Source organism: Rhipicephalus microplus, unplaced genomic scaffold (genome assembly GCF_043290135.1).
Source record: "Rhipicephalus microplus isolate Deutch F79 unplaced genomic scaffold, USDA_Rmic scaffold_15, whole genome shotgun sequence".
NCBI classification, from domain to species: Eukaryota; Metazoa; Arthropoda; class Arachnida; order Ixodida; family Ixodidae; genus Rhipicephalus; species Rhipicephalus microplus.
The window spans coordinates 9,958,825-9,981,067 of record NW_027464588.1 but is presented as its reverse complement, the minus strand read 5'-3'; the positions used below and the strand labels follow the sequence as shown (position 1 = coordinate 9,981,067).

Genomic DNA, 22,243 nt, shown 5'->3' with positions numbered 1-22,243 from the left:
TTCGATCCACACAAATTGATTTTGGGTATGCTACTTAACAATATCCTTGTTTAATCGCGTCTTAAATGTGAAGCGATTCTGATGCAAGTTGTGTCTCTTTGAGCTTATCTATGCATATACCTAGACGCCTAGGACATCATGCTCTCGTGGTGATTTTTCAAAGGAGATGTTTACCAGGCTAGTATGACAAGAGCGTACGACAAACATAAGTGGCTGGTGGTACCACAAAAATAATTACATGCACGTCATGAGAAGTACCATTTTCATGTCATTGTCTTGGTGCTATGACGGCTGCAATTAATTTTATAAGTACCTAAATTGGTATTGCATGACGCAACTACGACGACCTTAGCTGACTAGCCGACACGTGCAAATCGTGGCATTTATGTCATGAACAGCACTATTAGCATGTCACGCACATAGTGTTCTCTTGGCCATTTCACTGCATTGATATATACCAAAACTTGTATTTCGTTACGTGACTGTGGGACCGACATAAACGACGGGTTGTAACGCAAAAATTATAAAATTCATGTCATTACCAGCAGGATCTATATTTTTTACGCTCATGGTGCGCTTGAGAGAGGTTTCTCTAATTGAAATGTGACAAAAATGGTGCTTTTTCACGTGCCTGTAAACATGACGAAAATAAATGGAAGATACAAACATACAAATCTTCATATTAATTTGATAACAAAGTAATATCGGGAATCATACGTCTCGAAACCACGGTATGATTGTGACGTTGTAGTGGATGACTCCAGAAAATTCGACCATCTAGTGCTCTTTATTGTGCACTACTATCCCTTATTTCATTGTCTTGAAGCGTTTCTGACCATTTTGGATTCTGCATATATGTCAACGTTGATATGGCACGACATGAGAGCCTGAAAACAATATCTAAGATGACAGAAATTATACACAGCCTATTTTACGCTTTAATATTATAGCATACACCGATTGTATGTGCAACTGAAATACTTAACAGGATTGCACTAAACCTCTAGATAGTTCCTCCACTAACAAATGCTGATTGCAATCAAGACTAATTGTCGGCTGGGTCATGATTCTCTCGTGTGCAGGTTACGTGCCAGTCAGCCACTGCGCTTGCCGAAAATCCTGCAGGCCATGTGACCTCTTTATTAGCCGCTGACTGCTGGCTTGTGGCATCGTCGTTTTCTTTCCTTCCAAACACTTTCATGGGCTTCGTGTGCGCGCCTATTGCTCTGGGTTTGCTGGGTACACGCATAGGAAGCGTCCCAGTGTTCGCTTGTCTTCTCTGGCTCCTTGTCATCGCAGGAGCCTCGTTCTCTTTGGAACCACTGCTTCACAAGTACTACGTGAGTAGTTTGTATACCGTTTTAGAGACGAAGCTCCTAAAGCCTTGGGTCTCTTCATCACTTGTATATCTCTCGTGGTACGTGAGCGCCTAGTTGTATGATTGTATACCGTTTTAGAGACGAAGCTCCTAAAGCCTTGAGTCTCTTCATCACTTGTATACCTGTCGTGGTCCGTGAGCGCCTAGTTGTATGATGCACACTCTAGTGTAAAAGAAGCGGTTCGACGGATGTACGGACGGACGGATATCTGTAAATATGCTGTGATTTTTTATGTGACCAGTGTGAATGTACTGCTTGCACTTATCCACTGTCTCTTAGACAAAATCAGGAGCAGCTTCAATATTTATGAACGACGCTAAAGTGAAAAACCCACCAGATAGATTGAAAAAATACAGTTAGTGAATTTAAGTCATGATAGAGAATTCAGTCCCAACTCCTGCTCAAACACAGCTGCAATTTATAAGTGGCAACAAAAATACCCACGTCGTATGGCAGCTGCGTAGACAGACTTTGCTTTCTAAGCCGTGTGGCACACACATTTATTCGATGAGCGCATTATAGTTGGTCAAACTTTAAAAATCACCACAAATCACCATTAAAGCACCACTAACCATCAACAAACATGACTGTGACACAATATTTTTTCATGAGTAGGCACTCACGCGTAGCATAAAAAGTGGAATTCTGACCCATGATGAAGGGAGCTGTGCAGCTATGTAGATGCACAAGCTGCAGTGGCGCATACAGATGGCAATCAATGAGGTTTCACGTTATGTGAATTGCCAAATGGGTTCGTGCTCAAACATATTCGACACGCTTAGAGAGCTCTTGCGTCAATCATCATTCGCAGCCCAGCCACATTTATCTCTATGTCGTAGTGTTTTTCATAGCAGCGCGAAGTCTGCCACTGCTCTTATTTGCAATGGACTTCTTTTAAAATGTAATTCAAAGTGCTTCCGAACTTACAAGACCAGTGAAGGAGTTTAAATTAAAGGCTGCCAAAGTACACATTAACGAGCCGACAAATCTAACTTCGTATTCACAAAAAAAAAAACGCCAGGTCTGCGTGGAAGGCGCAGTACAGTCACAGCAAAAGCTAGAAGAGCGGTTATTGAGAGCATTTTCGAAACACTCATTGGGTAAATACTGCAAGCACGCTTGCTTGACACCCACTAGGGCATTATAACTAAATTTTGGGAGTAGTATGCCGTCATTCGCTATGCTATTTTTCATCATTGTTCAGGGAAGCGTGGTATCCGCAAAACACTTCCAAAGAATTTTGTACCAATTGTTCATGCAGTGGCTGACGATGATGAGAAAGTATGGCCGAAGTGGGTATGCGCCATCGTTAAGAGGAAAACAAGAACAAGTGGTGTGTTCTAATACTCACCGTAGACGGCTAAATAGACAGCTAAATCGACGGCGGCCATCTTAAGTCCTATTCCCATTCTCACATAGCCGGCAACATAGACAGCTCCGAGAAGACCGCATCGTAGACAATTACCATGCAGGCTACTTTGCTGTGTAAACAAAATGCCGGCGCAGCGAATCACTCAGATCGATCAAATCTCGCCGGATTAATCATCTGCACACAAGCAGACGCTTTCTCAGACGCTCAATGTGAGTAATTTTTGTTTTTTTAATTAAACACAAAATAAGCCAGAACTTAGAACTTTAACATTTGTTTATTTTAGCTTTTTGTTCTCGACGTGATGTGGTACATCGTCGCGTAAAAGCTGTCTAAATGTGCTCTATTTCTCGGACAGCATGGGCTCGATGCTGTCTTATAAGCAGGGTTCGTAGAATGTCTATATGCTGTCTAAGAATTGGAACACAGCCAAGCTTTTGTGATGGGTTGGGGCAATAGACGGCCCACTCGTTGCGCTATTTGAATTGTGCGATGACTGGTTGTTTTTTCGCTGTTTTAAAACACTTTGTAAGTGGTATTAACGCGATTACTTTCCCGACATCAAGCCTGCTTAAGGCAAGTTTGACAGCAAGTCACAAGCACCGGTGTAGCTCAGTAGCAGAATACTGTGCTCGCACCCAGTGGACACGGGTGGAGCCCCACTGTGTCTTTGGTGCAATTTTTTTTTTCTAATTTAGTTTGACGTGGTTGCGGACACCGGTGGCAACGACGGCGGACAACTGCGCGTGACCCGAGTTGTGACCTCATATCAGATTTCGCTGTAAAACTTCTAGTGCTATAAATTATCGGAAGAGAATACCTTAGCCAACTTTGATGCACGGAATTCCATCAGCGAGCGTGGTCGACGATTCGTAAAACGTAATTACGAAGGAGACGTTTTATTTTTTTCTTTCATTCGGCCAGAAATGTTTCGCAGAGTGTCTGCATATCTCAAAACGATAAGGATATCAGCAGCAAGGACACAGCCACCGCGTCCACGTCAACTTTATTGACTTGCAGTAGCCGTCCTTAAACCGCTGAGCACGTGTGCTAAGCAAGCTGCTGCCCCTACTAAAGCAGTAAACAGGCTACGCAGGTGTGAAATAGTTTTCACAGCGAAAGTTGTTATAAGAGCACAACTCGGGTCACGCGCAGTTGTCCGCCACCGCCGCCGCCATCACCGGTGTCGGTAACAACATCGCGCGAAATTTGAAAAAAAAAAGACCTAGCACCAATGACCCAGTGGGGCTGGATTCGGGTCCGCTGGGTGCCCTCCGCATGCAGTGTTTTACCACTGAGCTACATCGGTGCTTGCGACTTGTCAGCAAACTTGCTTTAGGCAGGCTTGATGTCGCTAAAGCAATCGCGTTAATACGACTTATGAAGCGTTTTAAAACAGCGAAACAACAAGCAGTCGTCGCACAATGCAAACAGTGGAACGAGTGGGTCATCCAATGCTCGAACCCATAACAAAAGTGTGCTCTTGTTCCGTCATTAACTGTATCTCACTTCAGTCATAATTTCTCATCGTCGTCAGCCACTGCACGGACCATTGGCACAAAATTCTTTGCAAGTGTTTAGCGGATACCACGCTTCTCAGAAGAATGATGAAAAATAGCATAGCAAGCGCCAGCCTACTACCTGAAAAGATTTATTATTAATGTTGTAGTGGATATCAAGCAAGTGTGCTTGCATTAGTTACCCAATCAGTCTTTTGAAAGGCTCTGAAAGGCCACTCTTCTAGCTTTCGATGAGACTATGCTGCGCGTTCCGCAGAGGTCTGGCCTTTTGTTCTAATATTCAGGTGCATCAACAGCAGAATACAATGATTTCATTTTCTTTTCTATTGGACCAGCTTCAAATTGAGAGGCATGTTGCCAGGAATTTACACAGACATTTTCTGTAACAGTAAAAGAGTGTGGCGCAAACTTTTGTATATATGCGCGTACTAACGCAAGGTTACGCCATCAAGCATTATCACAGTATCATACCTATTCTAGAGAAACACAGGATTGTCAATCGCTTTCATATGATTAATTGATATTCTTACACACAAAGGGATAATGGTATTGTATATATACAACGAAGGCAGTGGCGCAAACTTTCGCACAGTGTACGACATCTTAAATCTCCAGTGTGCCGTTTATGTGCACAACACTCGTGGTGTATACTCGGCGGGCTGAGCTTTTTACTAACCTAAAAAATCATGGCTTCTACTTATTCACTTTCTCATTTCTTTTTTTCTATTCCATCGTATGCTGCAGAATAAACTTTACAGGTATCGAGACGAGCTGCTGAAGAAGCTAAGTGATTTTCTGTCAGTACTTCGATTGGTGAAGATGTCGGCTCTAGAAGACGTGTTTAGAAGTAAGCTTCTTCACCTCCCGCTGAAGGAGATAGACCAAGCCTACCACGTCAACGTAGTGGACAGCCTTCTGGAGACAGTCATCAGTGCGTCTACGTCTGTGGTAAGAAGGTGGCTTGTGGCAAGGGTATTTGGGGCCCATTTTTAGTTTTAATAGACCACTCATACACCAAAACAAATACTGCGTAGTTAAATAGCCACTTTTTTAGCAACATGAACAGCGTACGCGGAATAACTACGTGACCTGCGAGATATAACTGACGAAGAAAACGTGATTTTTCAGGGTTAGATGCTATGAGATAAATCTTAAAGATACTTTTGGTGGCGCTCTTTACCTCGCCATCACTGCCCCAGACATTCTTGATGGGATAAAAAGAGAGCACCCAAATAACTGTAGCCGTGGAGCTTTTCTCTATGCGTGGGAGCCTGATATCATACCACAGAACAATGCATGTTTTTAGCAGGCGTGCGGCAAAAACACCTTTCAGGTGCATTCTAATTCACGATGACTTACACTCGTAACTACGTTGATGCACTTAGTAGCTCACAGAACCAGATAGCTCGGGCACATTTGCATGAACGGTTGGTGTCTAGCCACTTCAGCTGCAATAGCGTGCGTATTTTGACTCCTATATCATAGCTTGTGTCGTTTCGTCGGAGCACATGGTTCTTCTATGCAGTGAACTCATTCGCTCCTATGTTTTGCCAATTATTTATATAAAAGCAGCGAAATGTTGGTTAGGATATGTTGTGTGACCTTACAACACGGTTTTACATTTTTCAGTTCCAATATAAGAGAAATATTACCAAGAGAGACTGAAACCAAAGTACCACTACAGCATACACGCGTTAAATTGAATAGAGCATATCAGACACATGTGGGCACAGTGCTGTTTTGAGGACAATGTGCTATGTTATTTTGAAATATTGTGAAACAGTGTCAGTTAATCTGTGGGGCTACATCGTTATGGTACATCCTTATTTTTATTAAATTGAACTGCCCGTGCGCAGGGAGCAGTGCAAGAATTCTGAAAGTAGCGTAGGCGAGAACAAGCCCACCTGCTTTATTGACATTCATTTTTCGGCTCCTTTTTGACGTCTTAACTAAATACTGCGAGTGATTCTGTTTCTGCAATAGGCCAAATATTTCCGGTATGTTATTATGTGATCTGATGCATATCCTTGGGTACTTTAGCTACCATGGCACGAATCACTGATCCAAGTATTGCCAAAGAAATTGAGCGTTGGCCTAATACACTTCAGTATATAAGACAAAAAAATAAGGCAGAATTGTTGGCGAAGCAGTACTTCTACAAAGCTAACGCAAAAAATGATTGCAAAGTTTAACGAACGTATGATTTTACTTGTGTAATATTGAGCCATATTTTCATGCTCAAGGAACTTGTTCTGTGCGACATAGGTCGGGAAATAAAGATGCAACTCACCAAAAATCACTCAGGACATACACTTTGCGCATAAGTCTCACTCGAACACAGACTCAACAATATTTACCTCCATCGCGCTCGGACTCAGACTCGCCAAAATTTTCCTCAACCAGACTCACTCGATCTCAAATTCAGTACCTGATCTGAGTCTCACCCCCGTATTCACAAACGCTCCTCGACTCGACTTTCACCCTTCACTTGACAAATTTGTGCAGTGCTCTGCTGCTCAGCTGAAAATGACGCTGCGCTACTCAAAAATAGCAGTACATTATCACTGATATGCTGTGACTTTCCCTGCCTAGAGATGGCGCTCCCATCAGACTCTTCAAGTAAAGGTGGAGCGGTGGATTAAGGAGCGTTCTAGAATACAGGGGTGAGTCTTAGTGAGTCTGAGAGGGTATACTCAAGAGTTTGCCGACCAGTAACTGTGGTCCTATGCCCAAATATGATATATTGACATGTGAACAACTCATTGGAAAAAATACAATCTACTGAGATTTACGTTAATGCGCAACACCGATTAGAGAGAGAGAGAGACAGAGAATATAAGAAAAATAGGGAGTTTAACAAGACTAAGCCCAATTCGCTACTCTACACGTGGGGATAGGGCAATGAGGAACTAAAGAGAGAAATAGAGAGGTGGTGCCACACTAATTAAAACACCTTAAAGATATGGGGCATATGTATCCCTAAAGGCCAGTTTTGCTGCTCTGGAATGCATTTTTAGCGCTCTAGCGAGTGTTTCTGTGTAGGTTGAATGGTATCTTATTATTTACAGATGACTATTCTGGCATTTGCCACCGTTACATTCATAAACCCGGAGAAAATATACAGCCCAGCTACCATATACTCATGTATGTACACACTGTCACTCATGGACGTATTCACATCTACGCTGACCCACGCTGTTAGGCTAAAGAGCCCGGTGAGTTTCGTTAATAGAGCGTCGTGTGTCCAAAATAAATGTTATAAAACAACCATTGATCACAGCCACCACCTCACATTAGGATTCTAAATGCTAACCTGCAATTATGGCTTTAGTATATTGACAACAACTGAAGTTCTCAGCGCAATGCGTGGGTAGACAGCGTACATAATATGCGCTAACTACGTGCTCCTGAACCCAACATGCATCACAGTTGTTGTGTGATACAAGTCTAGAAATTCATTCCCGTTATAAGAACACACCAAAGCACACCACTGCGGTACCAACTCTCATTGCACGATTTAGCAAGACAATCATCAGGACCAATATTTTCAAGACAGGTTGAACACTTGTGTGACAGCAACGTGATCTGCAAATTAACTGTCTACGCAGAGAAACTACTCGCTCTTTCAGGCTTATAAAATCTCAATAGTCTCAATAATGCTGGATAATGTGGGTGTAGAATATATAGCTATCTCTTGAGACTTTAACTACAAAGAGCAAATAAAATAACATCGCCGTTCAAATAAACCTTCAGGTAAATCACAGGTCTGAGACCTATACAATAAAAAAAAAGAAACGCAGCCATGGCACTTTTCTGAGGGGCTTGTGCCTTTGGGAGACGCAACCAATTAGATTCGGAAAGCAGTTAGGCCAATGAAATCATAAATGATGATAACGGCTGTTTTTTACTGTACTTTACTAATTATAACGCAAATATTATAAATTTACATAGATGGAGAATGCACCCACTGCATCCGTGGAATCTCAAAAAAATTACTCTTCACCGCATTATTAAACAATGCAGTAGTGGGTCAAATATGGTAAAATATTTAGCCTGGGCAGTTTGGCGGAACCTGTAAACTGAACACAGTGCTGAAAGAAGTGAGTATATTCGTTTGGTATAAATATTTACTAACCCGAATGCGTGACACTAAATGACGTTCATTGTCGTGAGGGTTTGTTAGAATAATGTTATACATACATTCATAAAAATTGGATGCAAGATTTTCAAAAGTCTGAGACACTGTAAGCGTTTGTCTCTATAAATATCGGAAATTATTTCTCGACATGCTCCGAAGAAATGAACAGCGTTAACAGATTCACTTATTGATACGTGGTGTTTTACGTCCTAAAACTGCCATATGATCATAAAACAGCCATAGTAGAGGGCTCCGGAAATTTCAACCACCTGGGGTTCTTTAACGTGCACCCAAATCTGAGCACACGGCCCTACAGCATTTTTGCTTCCATCAAAAATGCAGCCGCCGCAGCTGCGATTCGATTCCGTGACCTGCGTGTCAGCAGCCGAGTACATTAGGCACTAGACAACCGTGGCGGGGCCGGTAACAGAGTCAAAAAGCAGGCTTAAGCGAAATGACATTGAAGGAAATTAGCGTTCCAAATCTACAGAGGTTAAGAAAGGACACCTCACCAGGCCCCACAAAAATTTTATTTAGACCGTGGAAGTCGTGTATTCAATGAGGAGCATTTTGCCACGATTGTTGGTTTCATCCATTAACTTACGATCTGAGAAAACTTTTTCTTTTTTTTTTGAAGTGGCGCGAAACGAGGATGAGAGGAGGTGGACTAGATACCCTTGCCGCTCCTCCGCGTAGCCTTCGCAAACCAAATGTCTTCCTTACTCTCTCCGGCATTCGACTAAAGCCTAGTTCACACTGGAACATCCGCTTTCTACAGCGATCGAAATTCCCCTGCCACCGAAACGCAGCGTCGTTCGCACTGGACGCGGCCGAGCCGCCGAAAATGCCATTTACCACCGGGCGAACGCGGGATGGATGCGCTGTCACCCGGTTGTTGTCACGGCTCGCAAACGTGACTGCGATATTCGGTAGTGTATACTTCAATGATTCTCGTACGCAGGAAGCAATAAAAGACAGTACTGCTTACTTTGCTGGCAAGTGGCTGTCTTGTAATGCACGAAGAGCAGAAAAAAATTGCCCGCAGCTTCCCTCGGGGGAACACTGAGGAGGATGCGGAAGCATGTAATTGGTTAACGGGTGTTAAATTGCGACTTACTTGGGTCGATGGCTAAATTGGTTAACGTGGTTGTGAAATGGGGTGTTAAATGAGTGAACACATAGGGCACGTATGCGAAAGGGACGTCGATCATTCTGTTTGTGGATTCGTTGGCATTCATTTCACGGCGACTTCGGACGTCGACGCGCCGTACAAACCAACGGACGAGCGGCAACTGAGCGAGCGAGCGCCGACCTTGAGTATATATACAGCGCGACGGCGCATGCGCTGTCAGCTGTCGAATGTTCTCGAAGGAGAAGCGCGCGCGCGGCACAGATGGCGACGGCGCGACGGCGCATGCGCTGTCAGCTGTCGAATGTTCTCGAAGGAGAAGCGCGCGCGGCACAGATGGTGGGCGACGGCGCGACGGCGCATGCGCGCGCGTCAGCTGTCGAATGTTTGAGAAGCGGTGCGGACGGCGCGGACGGCGCACTACAAGGCGCGAGTATAAGATGCTTCCGCATCTAAAACCACCGACGCCAGCGCCGTTGGTGGGTTTGTTTTGCTCTGCAAGACCCCAACAAGCTCGGTCACGCCAACGGCAAGCTCGGTCACCTCTTCCACGAAATACGGACGCGAAGTAGGCACAGAGTCGGTTAAACTCCCGTTGGTTTCAACGTTCAGTTACGTGCACTGCGGCATAACAAGTGAGTAGGGCTTGGCCGTTATTTTTCAAAATTCCCTGACCAGCGCTCCTATTGGTCCGTGGTGACCGATTCGGCGGCAGACGTCACAAAAATCGGTCCGAGAGCGATCGGCGCGGAGAGGGCGCTTTCGGCGAATTTCGCCACCGCCGAACCGGATTTGGAGCACTTTCGGTGGCCGGATTGCTCAGTGTGAACGCGGCCTAAGAGGCCGAAGAAGCCCAACCAACCCCCAAGCACGCGAGTGCTGTTTTAGGGACGAAGCTTCTTACAGCGGCACCCGTTTGCCCCTCGTGGCCGTAGTAGTAGTGTGTAACAAGTATCACATTTTGACCTCCAAGGTGCTGCCGGCGAGAGATTTCTCCTGTGCGTTGTTAAACAGTAAAATATAGTGCTCAATGTAACATGCCAATGGCTGCTAAAGGGTAATGAGAGACGGGAGCATTCGGCTTATAGTTAACGCGCACGCTGCAATCCCCAATAGCAGCCACTGGCATGTACATTGAGCACTATCTGACAAGAAAGGGTTGCTACGTTATACTCGCTGGGTGTAACCTCCTAGGTTTTAGAAAGGATTAGCGAGTGTTGCGTCATAGTTCCATGAATACAGTGAACTACTATATACCATGAACTCTAAGTGTGGTTAAAGGTGGGAGGTAGACTCGCAGCGCAAGTCATAAGAAAGTGTGCTTGTGCCAGCTCTCGTTTAGTCCTTGGAATGTCCGCTGGATGGCGGTTCTTCTATATGGAGAATTCAACACCTTTATAGGGACGAAGCTTGTCGTGTTGAATAATTTTTGCCATTTCATCTGCCGGAAATCAATGAAGCTTACCTCTCTCTCTCACGTGCCACTGTTCGCAACGTCAAAGCACAGTCGTCCTTTGTCCCCACTGTTATTCATGCTGTACATGGTGAGTATGGAAAAAGCGCTAGAAGGTAGCAACATTGGTTTTAATCTGTCACACAAACAGGGCGGCATGATGATTGAGCAGAAGCTTCCAGGTTTATTTTATGCGGACGATATCGTCTTATTTGCGGACAGTCGAGATGATATACAGCAGCTGGCGAATATATGCGGAAGGGAAGGTGAAGCTCTTGGACTAGGATTCAGTGTAACGAAGTGTGGTTTGATGGTATTCAATGATCCCTGTGATCAGACGGTGTCCATACAAGGCCAAGAAATACCGAGGGTAAGTGAATACAAGTACCTTGGAGTATGGGTAAATGAGAGTGATAGATACATGGAGGTACAGGAAAAAGCCTCGGCAGCAAAAGGAAAGAGGAATGCGGCAATAATGAAGCACAGAGCGTTGTGGGGATACAATAGGTATGAGGTGCTTCGAGGTCTGTGGAAGGGTGTAATGGTTCCAGGGCTTACTTTTGGGAACTCAGTGGTGTGCATGAGGGCAGAGGTGCAATCGGGAATGGATGTAAATCAAAGGACTGTGGGACGCCTCGCGTTGGGTGCTCACGGGAAGACGACAAACGAGGCTGTAAAGGGCGATATGGGGTGGGCAGGTTTTGAAGCGAGGGAAGCGCAGAGCAAAATAAGGTTCGAAGAAAGGCTAAGAAATATGAAGGAGAGTAGATGGGCAGAGAAGGTGTTCCGTTATTTGTATAGGAAGAGCGTGGACACACAGTGGAGAAAAAGAACTAGAAGACTCACTAGTAAATATACGGCTGGTATTGTGAGCCATATGTCAACAAAGAGCGTTAAGGGAAAAGTCAGGGAGGCGGAGAGGATTTACTGGATGGCAGCTATGGAGAAAAAACCGGCTTTGAGTAACTACCGAAAGGGCAAAAATGAAATAAGGAGGGAGGCATTTTACGATAATTCAAGGGGAAGCGCTTTACTGTTTGAAGCGAGATCGGGTTGCCTTAGAACGCGTAGTTATAAAGCAAGATTCAGTAAAGAAGAAGAACAATGCACATGCTGCGGGAAAGATAAGGAAACGGCGGAACATGTTCTGATTGAATGTGGAGATATCCACCCAGGTGTACGTTTGGGCACGAACCTACAGGAAGCCTTGGGTTTTAGGGACAACAATGGAAAGCTGAACACACCCGCGATTGAAATAAGTAAGAGACGGTTAGAGTATTGGTGGCAGAAAATTAGAGAGAAAGGACAAAAATAAATATTGGAAAAATAAAATATGGACAGTGTGCCGTAAATGGCAGAGAACTTAAGCTGAAAATTTACCTTTTTTCCATTAAGATAGAATTTATCGAAGTAGAGGCATTAGGCCAACATAAAAAAAAAGGGAAAAAAGTTTTTTTTTTTTGTCGAGCCTGGTGGCATACTTGTCACCACCCCGTTATAAAGGGGACGCTCATAGCATCCATCCATCCATCCATCCAATATATGATGAAAAGATGCAGGATGGTGGTACTTGGAGTGTTGAATGCATGAACGAATGGCCACACAGACAGATGCATGGATGGACGCATGAATGGACGCAGGAGCGGATACATGGACGAACGCAGCGACGGACGCACGAACAGACGCACGCACGGACGGGCGTATGGACGCATGGACGGTCACACAGACGGACGCATGAACGGACGGAAGCAAAAACGAATGGACGGACGAATGCTTCACCCCGCTCTCCATCATTCACTCCGTGGATATGCTGCCAATTTTTCTGCACAGAACATCAAATTATTGTTTTGTTCACTCTCTCCACACGCAAGACTGTCGTTTTTTTACGACATTTGCAGATTAACATGCAGATATGGGGCCATTTTTTTTACCAGCGTTATATTATGCTATACTGCCTGTTTCTGCAGGATGGCTTGGAAACGCTAATTTAGACGTCGTAGAATCAAAGAGAATAATGAGTGCGCGAACGCGTAGGAGCTTTACTTACGCTTCCATGGCTGTCGTCTGCTCTATGCGCTTACCACGGGCATAGAGTTGAACTCTGGCGCTAGTGTCTACGGGAGCTGCAACACACGGCGCTTCAGCGAGCATGGGAATGATGGGTAGTACAGACATTTGTCTAATTTTCGTACTTGTGGCCTGCTTCTGGCTCCGTGTGTGTTCGTGTGGCTTGGAGCTGTTTTTTCACGAAAACATAAATTAGCAAATGTTCACCGTTTGCGCTTCACAACCTTATTTTTTAGGCTTACCATTTTGAATCAAGTCACTAAGTTTAAAAGGGTTCGTTCTTTTTTTTTTCAAAAAGAAAAAAACTGAGACACAGCAATAAATTAAGCCGCAAGTACGATTCGCCGCCCGCAAGTACAAAGTCTAGGCAAATATGTGTACTACCCATTGTTCCCATGGTCGCTGAACAATATCAGCGTCAGGATGCCCTCTAGTTAATTTTGGGAAACTCTAAGACCGCGGGGACACGAACACAAATGAAACGCCGGCACATTAGCTCCGAATCTCGTTGCTATTCACGGTAAAAAAATAGAAAAAGAACACGCGCACATACCATTATTGCGTCTCAATATTTTTCTATAGTTTCCATAATCTCTTGAAGTTACAAATTACATAAACCACGCATGTCGTGTTGAATAATTTTTGCCATTTCATCTGCCGGAAATCAATGAAGCTTACCTCTCTCTCTCACGTGCCACTGTTCGCAACGTCAAAGCACAGTCGTCTGCGTAGAGAACCAACGTCACTGCATTGCCGTCTACGTAGGATCATGCATACGCGCACGTCATGCTCTTATTCTCCGGGTGCGCGCCCGCAAAAGAAAGGGCGCCCTATAGCAGCGTTAAGTTTGAAATTTGACCCATTTCTGCGGAATAGCGTTGCGAATTCGGCAGACGTGATCCTGAACGCCCTATGTCTACGCGTCGCACTTGTCAGCTCAAAATTGCAAACCTGATGAGTGGACCTTTGATATTTTGGTCAGTCTAACAAACTTAAAAACTATTCTATGCAATTAAAACAAATCATCAGAGGAACAGCTCACGTAAGTAAAGCCTAACAAAAGAAGTTGAAAATGTAAAACATCCCTTCCGTAAATCAACACTAAAACAATGAAATAGACAAGAGTAGTTTAGTACACATTCGTTGAGTGACTTTATCGAAAACTCCTCAGCTGCATTTTTTCTTTTGTGTGTAGAAAAAAATTATTTACAGCATGTACAGAACACAAAAGCTTCATACCATTCCAGTAACAGGGCACATACATTTCGGCACATCTATATTTCATAACTAACACCACTACGTTACAGTGAAGACATATGCTCTAATATACATGACAATGTTAGCATATACGTCAAGAATTCAATGCGATATCATGATACAATGGTATAACGATACAATAGATGCAATGAAACACGATATGTAACAAATGAAATCATATAGAGCAACTCAACGGGCGCTGCTTAGCACCAAGTCGGTCGAAAAATAAGTTGTATCCTTTCGTGTTCCACCTTGACGAAAGAGCACGACCAATGCCGCAGAAACTCTTGCTCCCCGAGGAAGAAAAGCTCCTCGGAGAGGAACGCGATCTCTCGTCTCATTCTTCCAGTATCGGCCACAAAGCACGCCGGCGGCAATCGGCAGCTACGGCCTCACATCAGTTTCTCCAAAGGCTGAACAGCCCCGCAACTATTAACAGAGCGGAGAAGTGGCTACGCGGAAATCGGCCGTTAAACACGAAAGTTCGCACACCCTGTCCCCAAAAACCAGCATTAACCGCACGCCAAAAAAGGTGGGAAACCACACATTCAAACGTCGCATGTCGATTGGTCTCTAGCATGACGCAGTTGGGGCAAGTGGAAGTGCGAATCACCTGCCATTGCTGCAACCAGTCTCGCGTGGGGAGCAAGCCCCAGCCCAACCTCCAGGCAAAGTCTCTGGGATGCCCTGGCAACACTGCGGCAGTTATCGGTTTCCAAGCGCGGTTCATTACAGACTGATGATGCTGGGGCATCAAGAGCCATAGAAGGGCGACCATAGTGTCCACCACTTAGGATCGGCCACCTCTATCTCTGGGCACGTAGCTTCCAAACGTCAGTGAAATGCCATTAGGGCTCGATACAAAACTGGTAATTCAGTTGATTGGGGACCTTGGTTTATTTGGCTATCAGGCAAGAAGACACGTAGTGATGGCCCCAGATAGTAGCGAGCCAGTGTCTGTACGGGCATGCCATTATTGCTTAGTATTCGCAAGAGAGTGTGGAGGCACAATGTAGAAGCCGTGACGGAAACGTCAGGGAATGCTAAACCACCTTGATCTCGCGGTTGAGCTAACGCTGGACGCGATAACAATATTGTGCCACCAGACCAAAAAAATTAACAGATGCAGCTTTGCACTTTCCTGCAGACGTGGAGCGGTGGTTTAACAGAATGGCAAAGGTACCAAAATTTTCCTAGGTACACCGTTTGAGTTAAGTATCGGCGTTTCATGAGGGGGAATTTGAAGTACTTGGCTACTTTGATATCACTTAGAAGAGTTTGTACAACGGATGACCATGTGCTATCCTGTATACCAAATGCAGTGAAAGTAACTCCGAGTATTGAAATCTCAGGAGACCACTGTAAAGGCGACATGATGTTGATACGACTGCTGGTGCTGCCAATAAAAAAAATACTGGCTTTTAGAAAAGTTTAACCTTGCACCGGTGATAATACCGAAATCATTGAATGTATCAAGAACATGCTGCAGCGACATTTCATTATGTAAATGTAGAGTAATATCATCTGCATATGCAGTGACCTTTACTTGAGTGTTATCGGGTAGAGGTAAGCCACGAATCTGCGGGTGATGTTCAACGGCCCTTAAGAAGGGTTCTAATGCAAGGATAAATAACACTGGGGAGAGGGGACACCCTTGACGGACCCCACGCGTGACTGTAAATGCAAGACTCTCACGGGAATCTAAGTGAAGGGTACTTTCTGAATTAGTGTTCATTGCGTGGATGAGGTCAATGAACTTATCCGGGAATCGGTATGCACGTAAAACATTTAGTGTATAGCCATGTTCTATGAAATGAAAAGCTTTCTCTTGATCTAATGAAACCAACAGTCCTTCCGCACATCGGCTAGTGGTGTATTGAATGATATCACGCGTTAGCCACGTATGGGTGTGTATTTCTCGGACCGGAACAAAACAGACCTGGTTGGAAGCGATTATTGTTGCAAGAGATGGACTGATTCGGCACACCAAAATGTTGGCCAAGAGCTTGTAATCTACATTGAGCAGGGTAATAGGGCGCCAATTTTGTGGTCGCGTGGACCTTGGGTCTTTGTTGGGAACTAGTGTTCTACGGCCTTTGTGGAAAGAGGTTGGAAGTGTACTTGCGAATGACGTGTGACATATATAGTTGGACCAATGATAGGCCAGAAATGTACATAAAACTCTGCAGGGAGTCCGTCAGGCCCTGGGGCCGATCGCTTTTTCATTGCGTCTAATGCGCCCTTGATTTAGTTATCGGATGGCGGTGATAGCAGGATGTCATTTGACATGTTGAAATCATGAGGTAAATATTTTAGCAGAGGATGCGAAGAAACTAATCCTGGGTAACAGACATTAGCACCAGATTGAGCTATTGACTGAAAGTGTTGAGTGAATTCCTGAAAGTCGCGCGTGCCCGCAGCAGCTGGGGAGGGAGAGTCCAGGAAGTGGGCAGGCGAGCCTGGTGGATGAAGCAGAGCTCTGCGTGCATACCTTAGTACCTCAGGGTGCGCACACGGTGCACGTCTACAGCCCCTAGCTGCAGCCGAGTGTGAAGAAGTGCGCATAATACGTTGGTACCGCTCAACGAGCTCCTCTTTCTATGCCCGCATTACAGTGGAAGGACTGGGATCTGGATTGGCAATGCGTATCTTCTGGATTAACAATAACGCATCTTTCGACATACGTGTGCAAAGTCCTCTGCCCGACGCACTGCAATGATGGCGCCACTGTTCTGTGAGGCGATCCCAATCAGCTACATCCGCCCCAATGAGCGATGCGTGTAACGCTCGGGACAATTTTTCCGTAGCCTTAGAGGCCTGGAGGACGCGGCAATCGAGACGCCATGATCTGTTCATCGTTGGCGTCCCCGCTGGCAGGCGGAGAGAGAACATAACCGTCCGATGGTCGCTAATGTACACTGGTGTCGGTGGCAATGACATTACCCCGGTGTCGTGAACGTAGGTAATGAGACTGGGGGATGCATACACGCGATCGATTCGGCTGCTCGATGCTGCTTGACGCCAAGTAGAGGCATAATTACTGCCATGCACACTTTGATGAATGTCACTTAATGTCAATTGCTGCACTAGACGTTCGAGTTCTCTGGCATTCCAGTTTGACCGACTGCGACCCGGACCTCCAACGTCTGCGTGTGAGTCTAAGACACAATTGAAATCCCCTAAAAGTACCACATGTTGGGAATTTAAAAGGAGCGCATCAAGAGATTGGACGAATGCGTTTGAGTTCACGCGCGCCGCTCGGGCATACACGGCAACGAATCTTATTCTTAACGAAAAAAAGGTGCAGTCGAACGCCAGCCCACGTCCGAAGGCATCGAAGGAAACATGATGGTCACGTAAAAGACCTCGGTTACAAATAATGACTCCGACGCCAGTCGAACGCGTGCTGGCGTACGAAAAGAAACAATCAATATTGAACGCGCGCTTAAAAGCGAGTACATCAGAAAGCTTGAAAAAATTTGTTTCTTGCACGAACAGCCAATCACAGTGCACTGAACGCGCAAAAGCTAATACCTCAGCCTGTTTTTGTGGATTGCGGAAACCTTGAACGTTAAAAGTAATAACTTTTAGAGTAAAAGCCATGGGGAAAATTAAAACATAGTATTGAATCACGCAAATGCAGGGGTACCTTTATCAGGTGCAGGAGCCGGTACCCCGCAAGTGGCTGAGTCATTTTTTCGGCCAGGCAATCCACACGAGGCTCGGGGCTTCCGGCATCGCATTGAAGTCCACAGGGGACTTCTGTCTCTGGTGGGGGCTTCTAAGTCACGAGTAGTCATCCGGTGGCGTTTGGAGTCCGGGTTCTTGAGCGAGGATGGTACAAAGGCGTCTGCACTGTCCTGGCTTATGTCACTGGGGCTGGTGTCTTCGTCAACTTGTAGGGGCGCCTCACTCGCGGTGCTGTCGGAGTCCACATAGATGCAGGCGTCGTCGTCGTGAGATGTAGACTCCTCGATAACACCTGAACTTGTTGTGAACAGAGCAGCGACGCGAGGCGCGTTAGATGCAATATTTCCATCCGAGACGCCTTCCTCATGAGGCGCCTCGTCTGACAAGGGCTTGGCCTGCGATTTCTCAGAAATGGCCACGCGACGCGGGGAACTCAAGTTTTCAGTACCTGGAAGGATTACCAGGTCCGGAATCGTTGAGAACGCAGTGGGCGACTGATGCAGCGTCACGACTGACACACCTTGGTAGTGGTCGGTTACCGCGATTCGCGTTGACGAATCGTCGCACTTGTTCTTAGATGGCGTTCCCGTTTAAAGTGGAGGGAAATCTTTGGATTCCGCTTCGGAATACCATGGCCTGATGGTGCGGCATGCGGGTCCCCACAACGGCGACACGGCAGCGAGCAGCCTTTCCCGTCGTGGCCATAAACGCCGCACCTTCCACAAAACGGAGCTGTGCAGTTCATGCGGAAGTGCCCACTGTCTCCACATCGACGGCACACTCGCTGAATGCCTTTATAGTCACAGGTTACTCGACGGCCCGCAACTTTGAGGTAGTTGGGCACCGGTGACGAAGCCTTCATTTCCATGCGGACGTATCGCGTCCCAGTGGTCACGGTTGGGCGCGATCCCAGAGTCATCTGGTGATGTGCAGCACCTTCCCGTTGGGAGAGAGTGCTTGTGCGAGGACTTCGCTGGGTACGAGGCAAGGCAGAAACAGGACGGTCACTTGGGTCACTTGGGGTCCCAGAGGTACGATGGCGACGCGCTCCCCTTTGATGATCAGGTGCGACGCGTCTACAATTTGGGCCAGTGCGGCCTCACTGTTGACGGTAACTTGGTAGTTCCGGCCTCCAAAGTGCTGAACGCAGTACACTTCTTCCATTCCTTCTATTGAAGACGTCACGTCAACGACGTTCTTGGGACTAGTCCCCTCGGGTACGACTACGTCGAAGGCTAGCGCCTTCTTCGGGGGCTGGCTTGCCATTACGGGCGTCCGCCAGCCCAGGGACGCCCTGAGAGGCTAACGACGACAACGAGGAAACACGCGCAGCTCCTTATAGCGGCACCTGTTCGTCCCTCGTGGCCGTAGTAGTAGTGTGTAACAAGTATCACATTTTGACCTCCAAGGTGGTGCCGGTGAGAGATTTCTTCTGTGCGTTGTTTAACAATAAAAGATAGTGCTCAATGTACATGCCAATGGCTGCTAAAGGGGAATGAGAGACAAGAGCATTCGGCTTTTATTCAACGGGCACGCTGCAGTCCCCATTAGCAGCCATTGGCATGCACATTGAGCACTATCTGACAAGAAAGGGTTGCTACGTTATACTGGCTGGGTGTAACCTCCTAGGTTTTAGAAAGGTTTAGCGAGTGTTGCGCCATAGTTCCATGAATACAGTGAACTAGTATATACCATGAACTCGAAGTGGTTAAACGTGGGAGGTAGACTCGCAGCGCAAGTCGTAAGAAAGAGTGCTTGTGCCAGCTCTCGGTTAGTCCTTGTAATGTCCGCTAGATGGCGGTGCTTCCATATGGGGAATATATGATGAAAAGATGCAAGATGGTGGTACTTGGAGTGTTGAATAGATGAACGAACGGACACACAGACAGATCCATGGATGGACGCATGAACGGACGCAGTGACGGACGCACAAACAGACGCACGCACGGACGGGCGAATGGACGCAAGGACGGTCACACAGACGGACGCATGGACGGACGGAAGCAAGAACGAATGGACGGATGAATGCTTCGCCCTGCTCTCCATCATTCACTCCGTGGATATGCTGCCAATTGTTCTGCACAGAACAACACATAAATGTTTTGTTCACTCTTTCCACACGCAAGACTATCGTCTTTCTACGACATTTGCAAATTAACATGCATATACGGGGCCCACTTTTTTTACCAGTGTTATATTATGGTCTACTGCCTGTTTCTGCAGAATGGCTTGGAAACGCTTATTAGACGTCATAGAATCAATGAGCACAATGAGGGCGCAAACGCGCAGGAGCTTTACTTACGCTTCCATGGCTGTCGTCTGCTCGATGCGCTTACCACGAGCACAGAGTTTCTCAATATACACTAGAGGAAACTCTGGCGCTAGTGTCTATGGGAGCTGCAACACACGGCGCTTCAGCGAGCATGGTAATGATGGGTAGTACACACATCTTTCTATTTTTCGTACTTGTGGCCTGCTTCTGGCTCCGTGTGTGTTCGTGTGGCTTGGAGCAGTTTTTTCATGAAGACATAAATTAGCAAATGTTCACCGTTTGCACTTCACAACCTTATTCTTTTAGGCTTACCATTTTGAATCAAGTCACTAAGTTGAAAAGGGTTCGTTCTTTTTTTTTCAAAACAAAACTGAGACACAGCAATAAATGAAGCCGCAAGTACGATTCGCCGCTCGCAAGTACGAAGTCTGCGCAAATGTGTGTACTACCCATCATTCCCATGGTCACTGAACGATCGCAGCGCCAGGGTGCCCTGTAGTTATTTTGGGGAAACTCTATGACCACGGTGACACGAACACAAATGGAATGCCGGCACAGTAGCCCCGAATCTCGTTGCTATTCACGGTAAAAAATGAAAAAAAGACGCGCACATACCACTATTGCGTCTCAATATTATTCTAGAGTTTCAATAATCTCTTCAAGTTATAAATTGCATAAACCACGCTTGTCGGGTTAAAAAATTTTTGCCATTTCATCTGCCGGAAATCAATGAAGCTTAGCTCTCTCTCTCACGTGCCACGTTTTGCAACGTCAAAGCACAGTTGTCTGCGAAGAGAACAAACGTCACCGCATTGCCGTCTACGTAGGATCATGCATACGCGCATGTCATCCCCTTATTCTCCGGGTGCGCGCCCGCAAAAAAAACGGGGCCCTAGCAGCGTTAAGTTTGAAAATTGACCCATTTCTGCGGAATAGCGTTGCAAATTTTGGCAGACGTGATCCTGAACGCCCTATGTCTACGCGTCGCACTTGTCAGCTCAAAATCACCATACCTGACGAGTGGACCTTTGATATTTTGGTCAGTCTTACTAACTTGAAAACTATTCCATGCAATTAAAACAAATCATAAGAGGAACAGCTCACTTAAGTAAGGCCTAACAGAAGAAGTGGAAAGTGTAAATCATCCCTTCCGTAAATCAGCACTGAAACAATGAAATAGAAAATAGTAACAGTTTAGTACACATTCGTTGAGTGACTTTATCGAAAACTCCTCAGCTGCATTTGTTTCTTTTGTTAAGGTTTTTCGCAGCTGCCGAAGACTAATGTCATTTTTTGCCGACGAAGAGTGGAATGCCGACGCCACTAAAACCCTTCAATGTACACAAGCTAGCAGTAAGTGCTCTCATAATTTACCGATTTAGAGCTGTCTTATTGGCACTCCTAATTTTTACGTTTTTTTATATTTCCACTAACATACAGTAATATAAAGTTAAGTAAGTATCGGTTACGTTACTTTCCGCGATTTTATCGCATTCTCGTTGTATTTTAGATTCATCAGTAGACCGTATATTCTAAACCTGCCAGTCAAGCTTTGTTTTGTAAAAGAAACTTATCTTGCTGAATTAGGATAAGTACTTTTCTTTTCTTCCGGTTGTGTTAAATTTGTTATCATTTATGTTTCTTTAGGAAGCATAAATTACGCCTTATGGAAAGACTTATGCCTTCGTCTGGAATGGTCACTTGTTTTCCTCTACTATATTCCCATATCTGTATCATTTCTCTATCTTTTATTCCATTAACCCCCTTGGCCGGTGCATGATAACCTACTGATGTCAGCCATGGATAACATCACTGCCTTTCTTTCATCTTTATTCACTTTCACTCTCTCTATCCCGCCAGCCAATAGGCTGTCTACACATAACCCTTACAGGCCTGTGGGACTAACTTCCGATCTCTGTCGAAGATAAAGAATATACCTCTTTGGAACAAATAGCCCCTGTCAGGGTCT

The 22,243-nt window shown here is 45.6% G+C and overlaps 1 protein-coding gene across 1 annotated transcript in view; it reads left to right on the top strand.

The window, feature by feature from the left end:
* LOC142784762 (uncharacterized) overlaps positions 1-21,810 on the top strand; it is a 49,771-nt gene extending 27,961 nt beyond the window's left edge. The window contains exons 8-12 of the mRNA XM_075883260.1: positions 1,083-1,340; positions 5,013-5,216; positions 7,337-7,483; positions 21,534-21,627; positions 21,785-21,810. Of these exons, the coding sequence (XP_075739375.1) occupies positions 1,083-1,340; positions 5,013-5,216; positions 7,337-7,483; positions 21,534-21,627; positions 21,785-21,810 (729 nt within the window). The remainder of the gene's footprint in view (positions 1-1,082; positions 1,341-5,012; positions 5,217-7,336; positions 7,484-21,533; positions 21,628-21,784) is intronic.
* Positions 21,811-22,243: the final 433 nt, after the last annotated feature.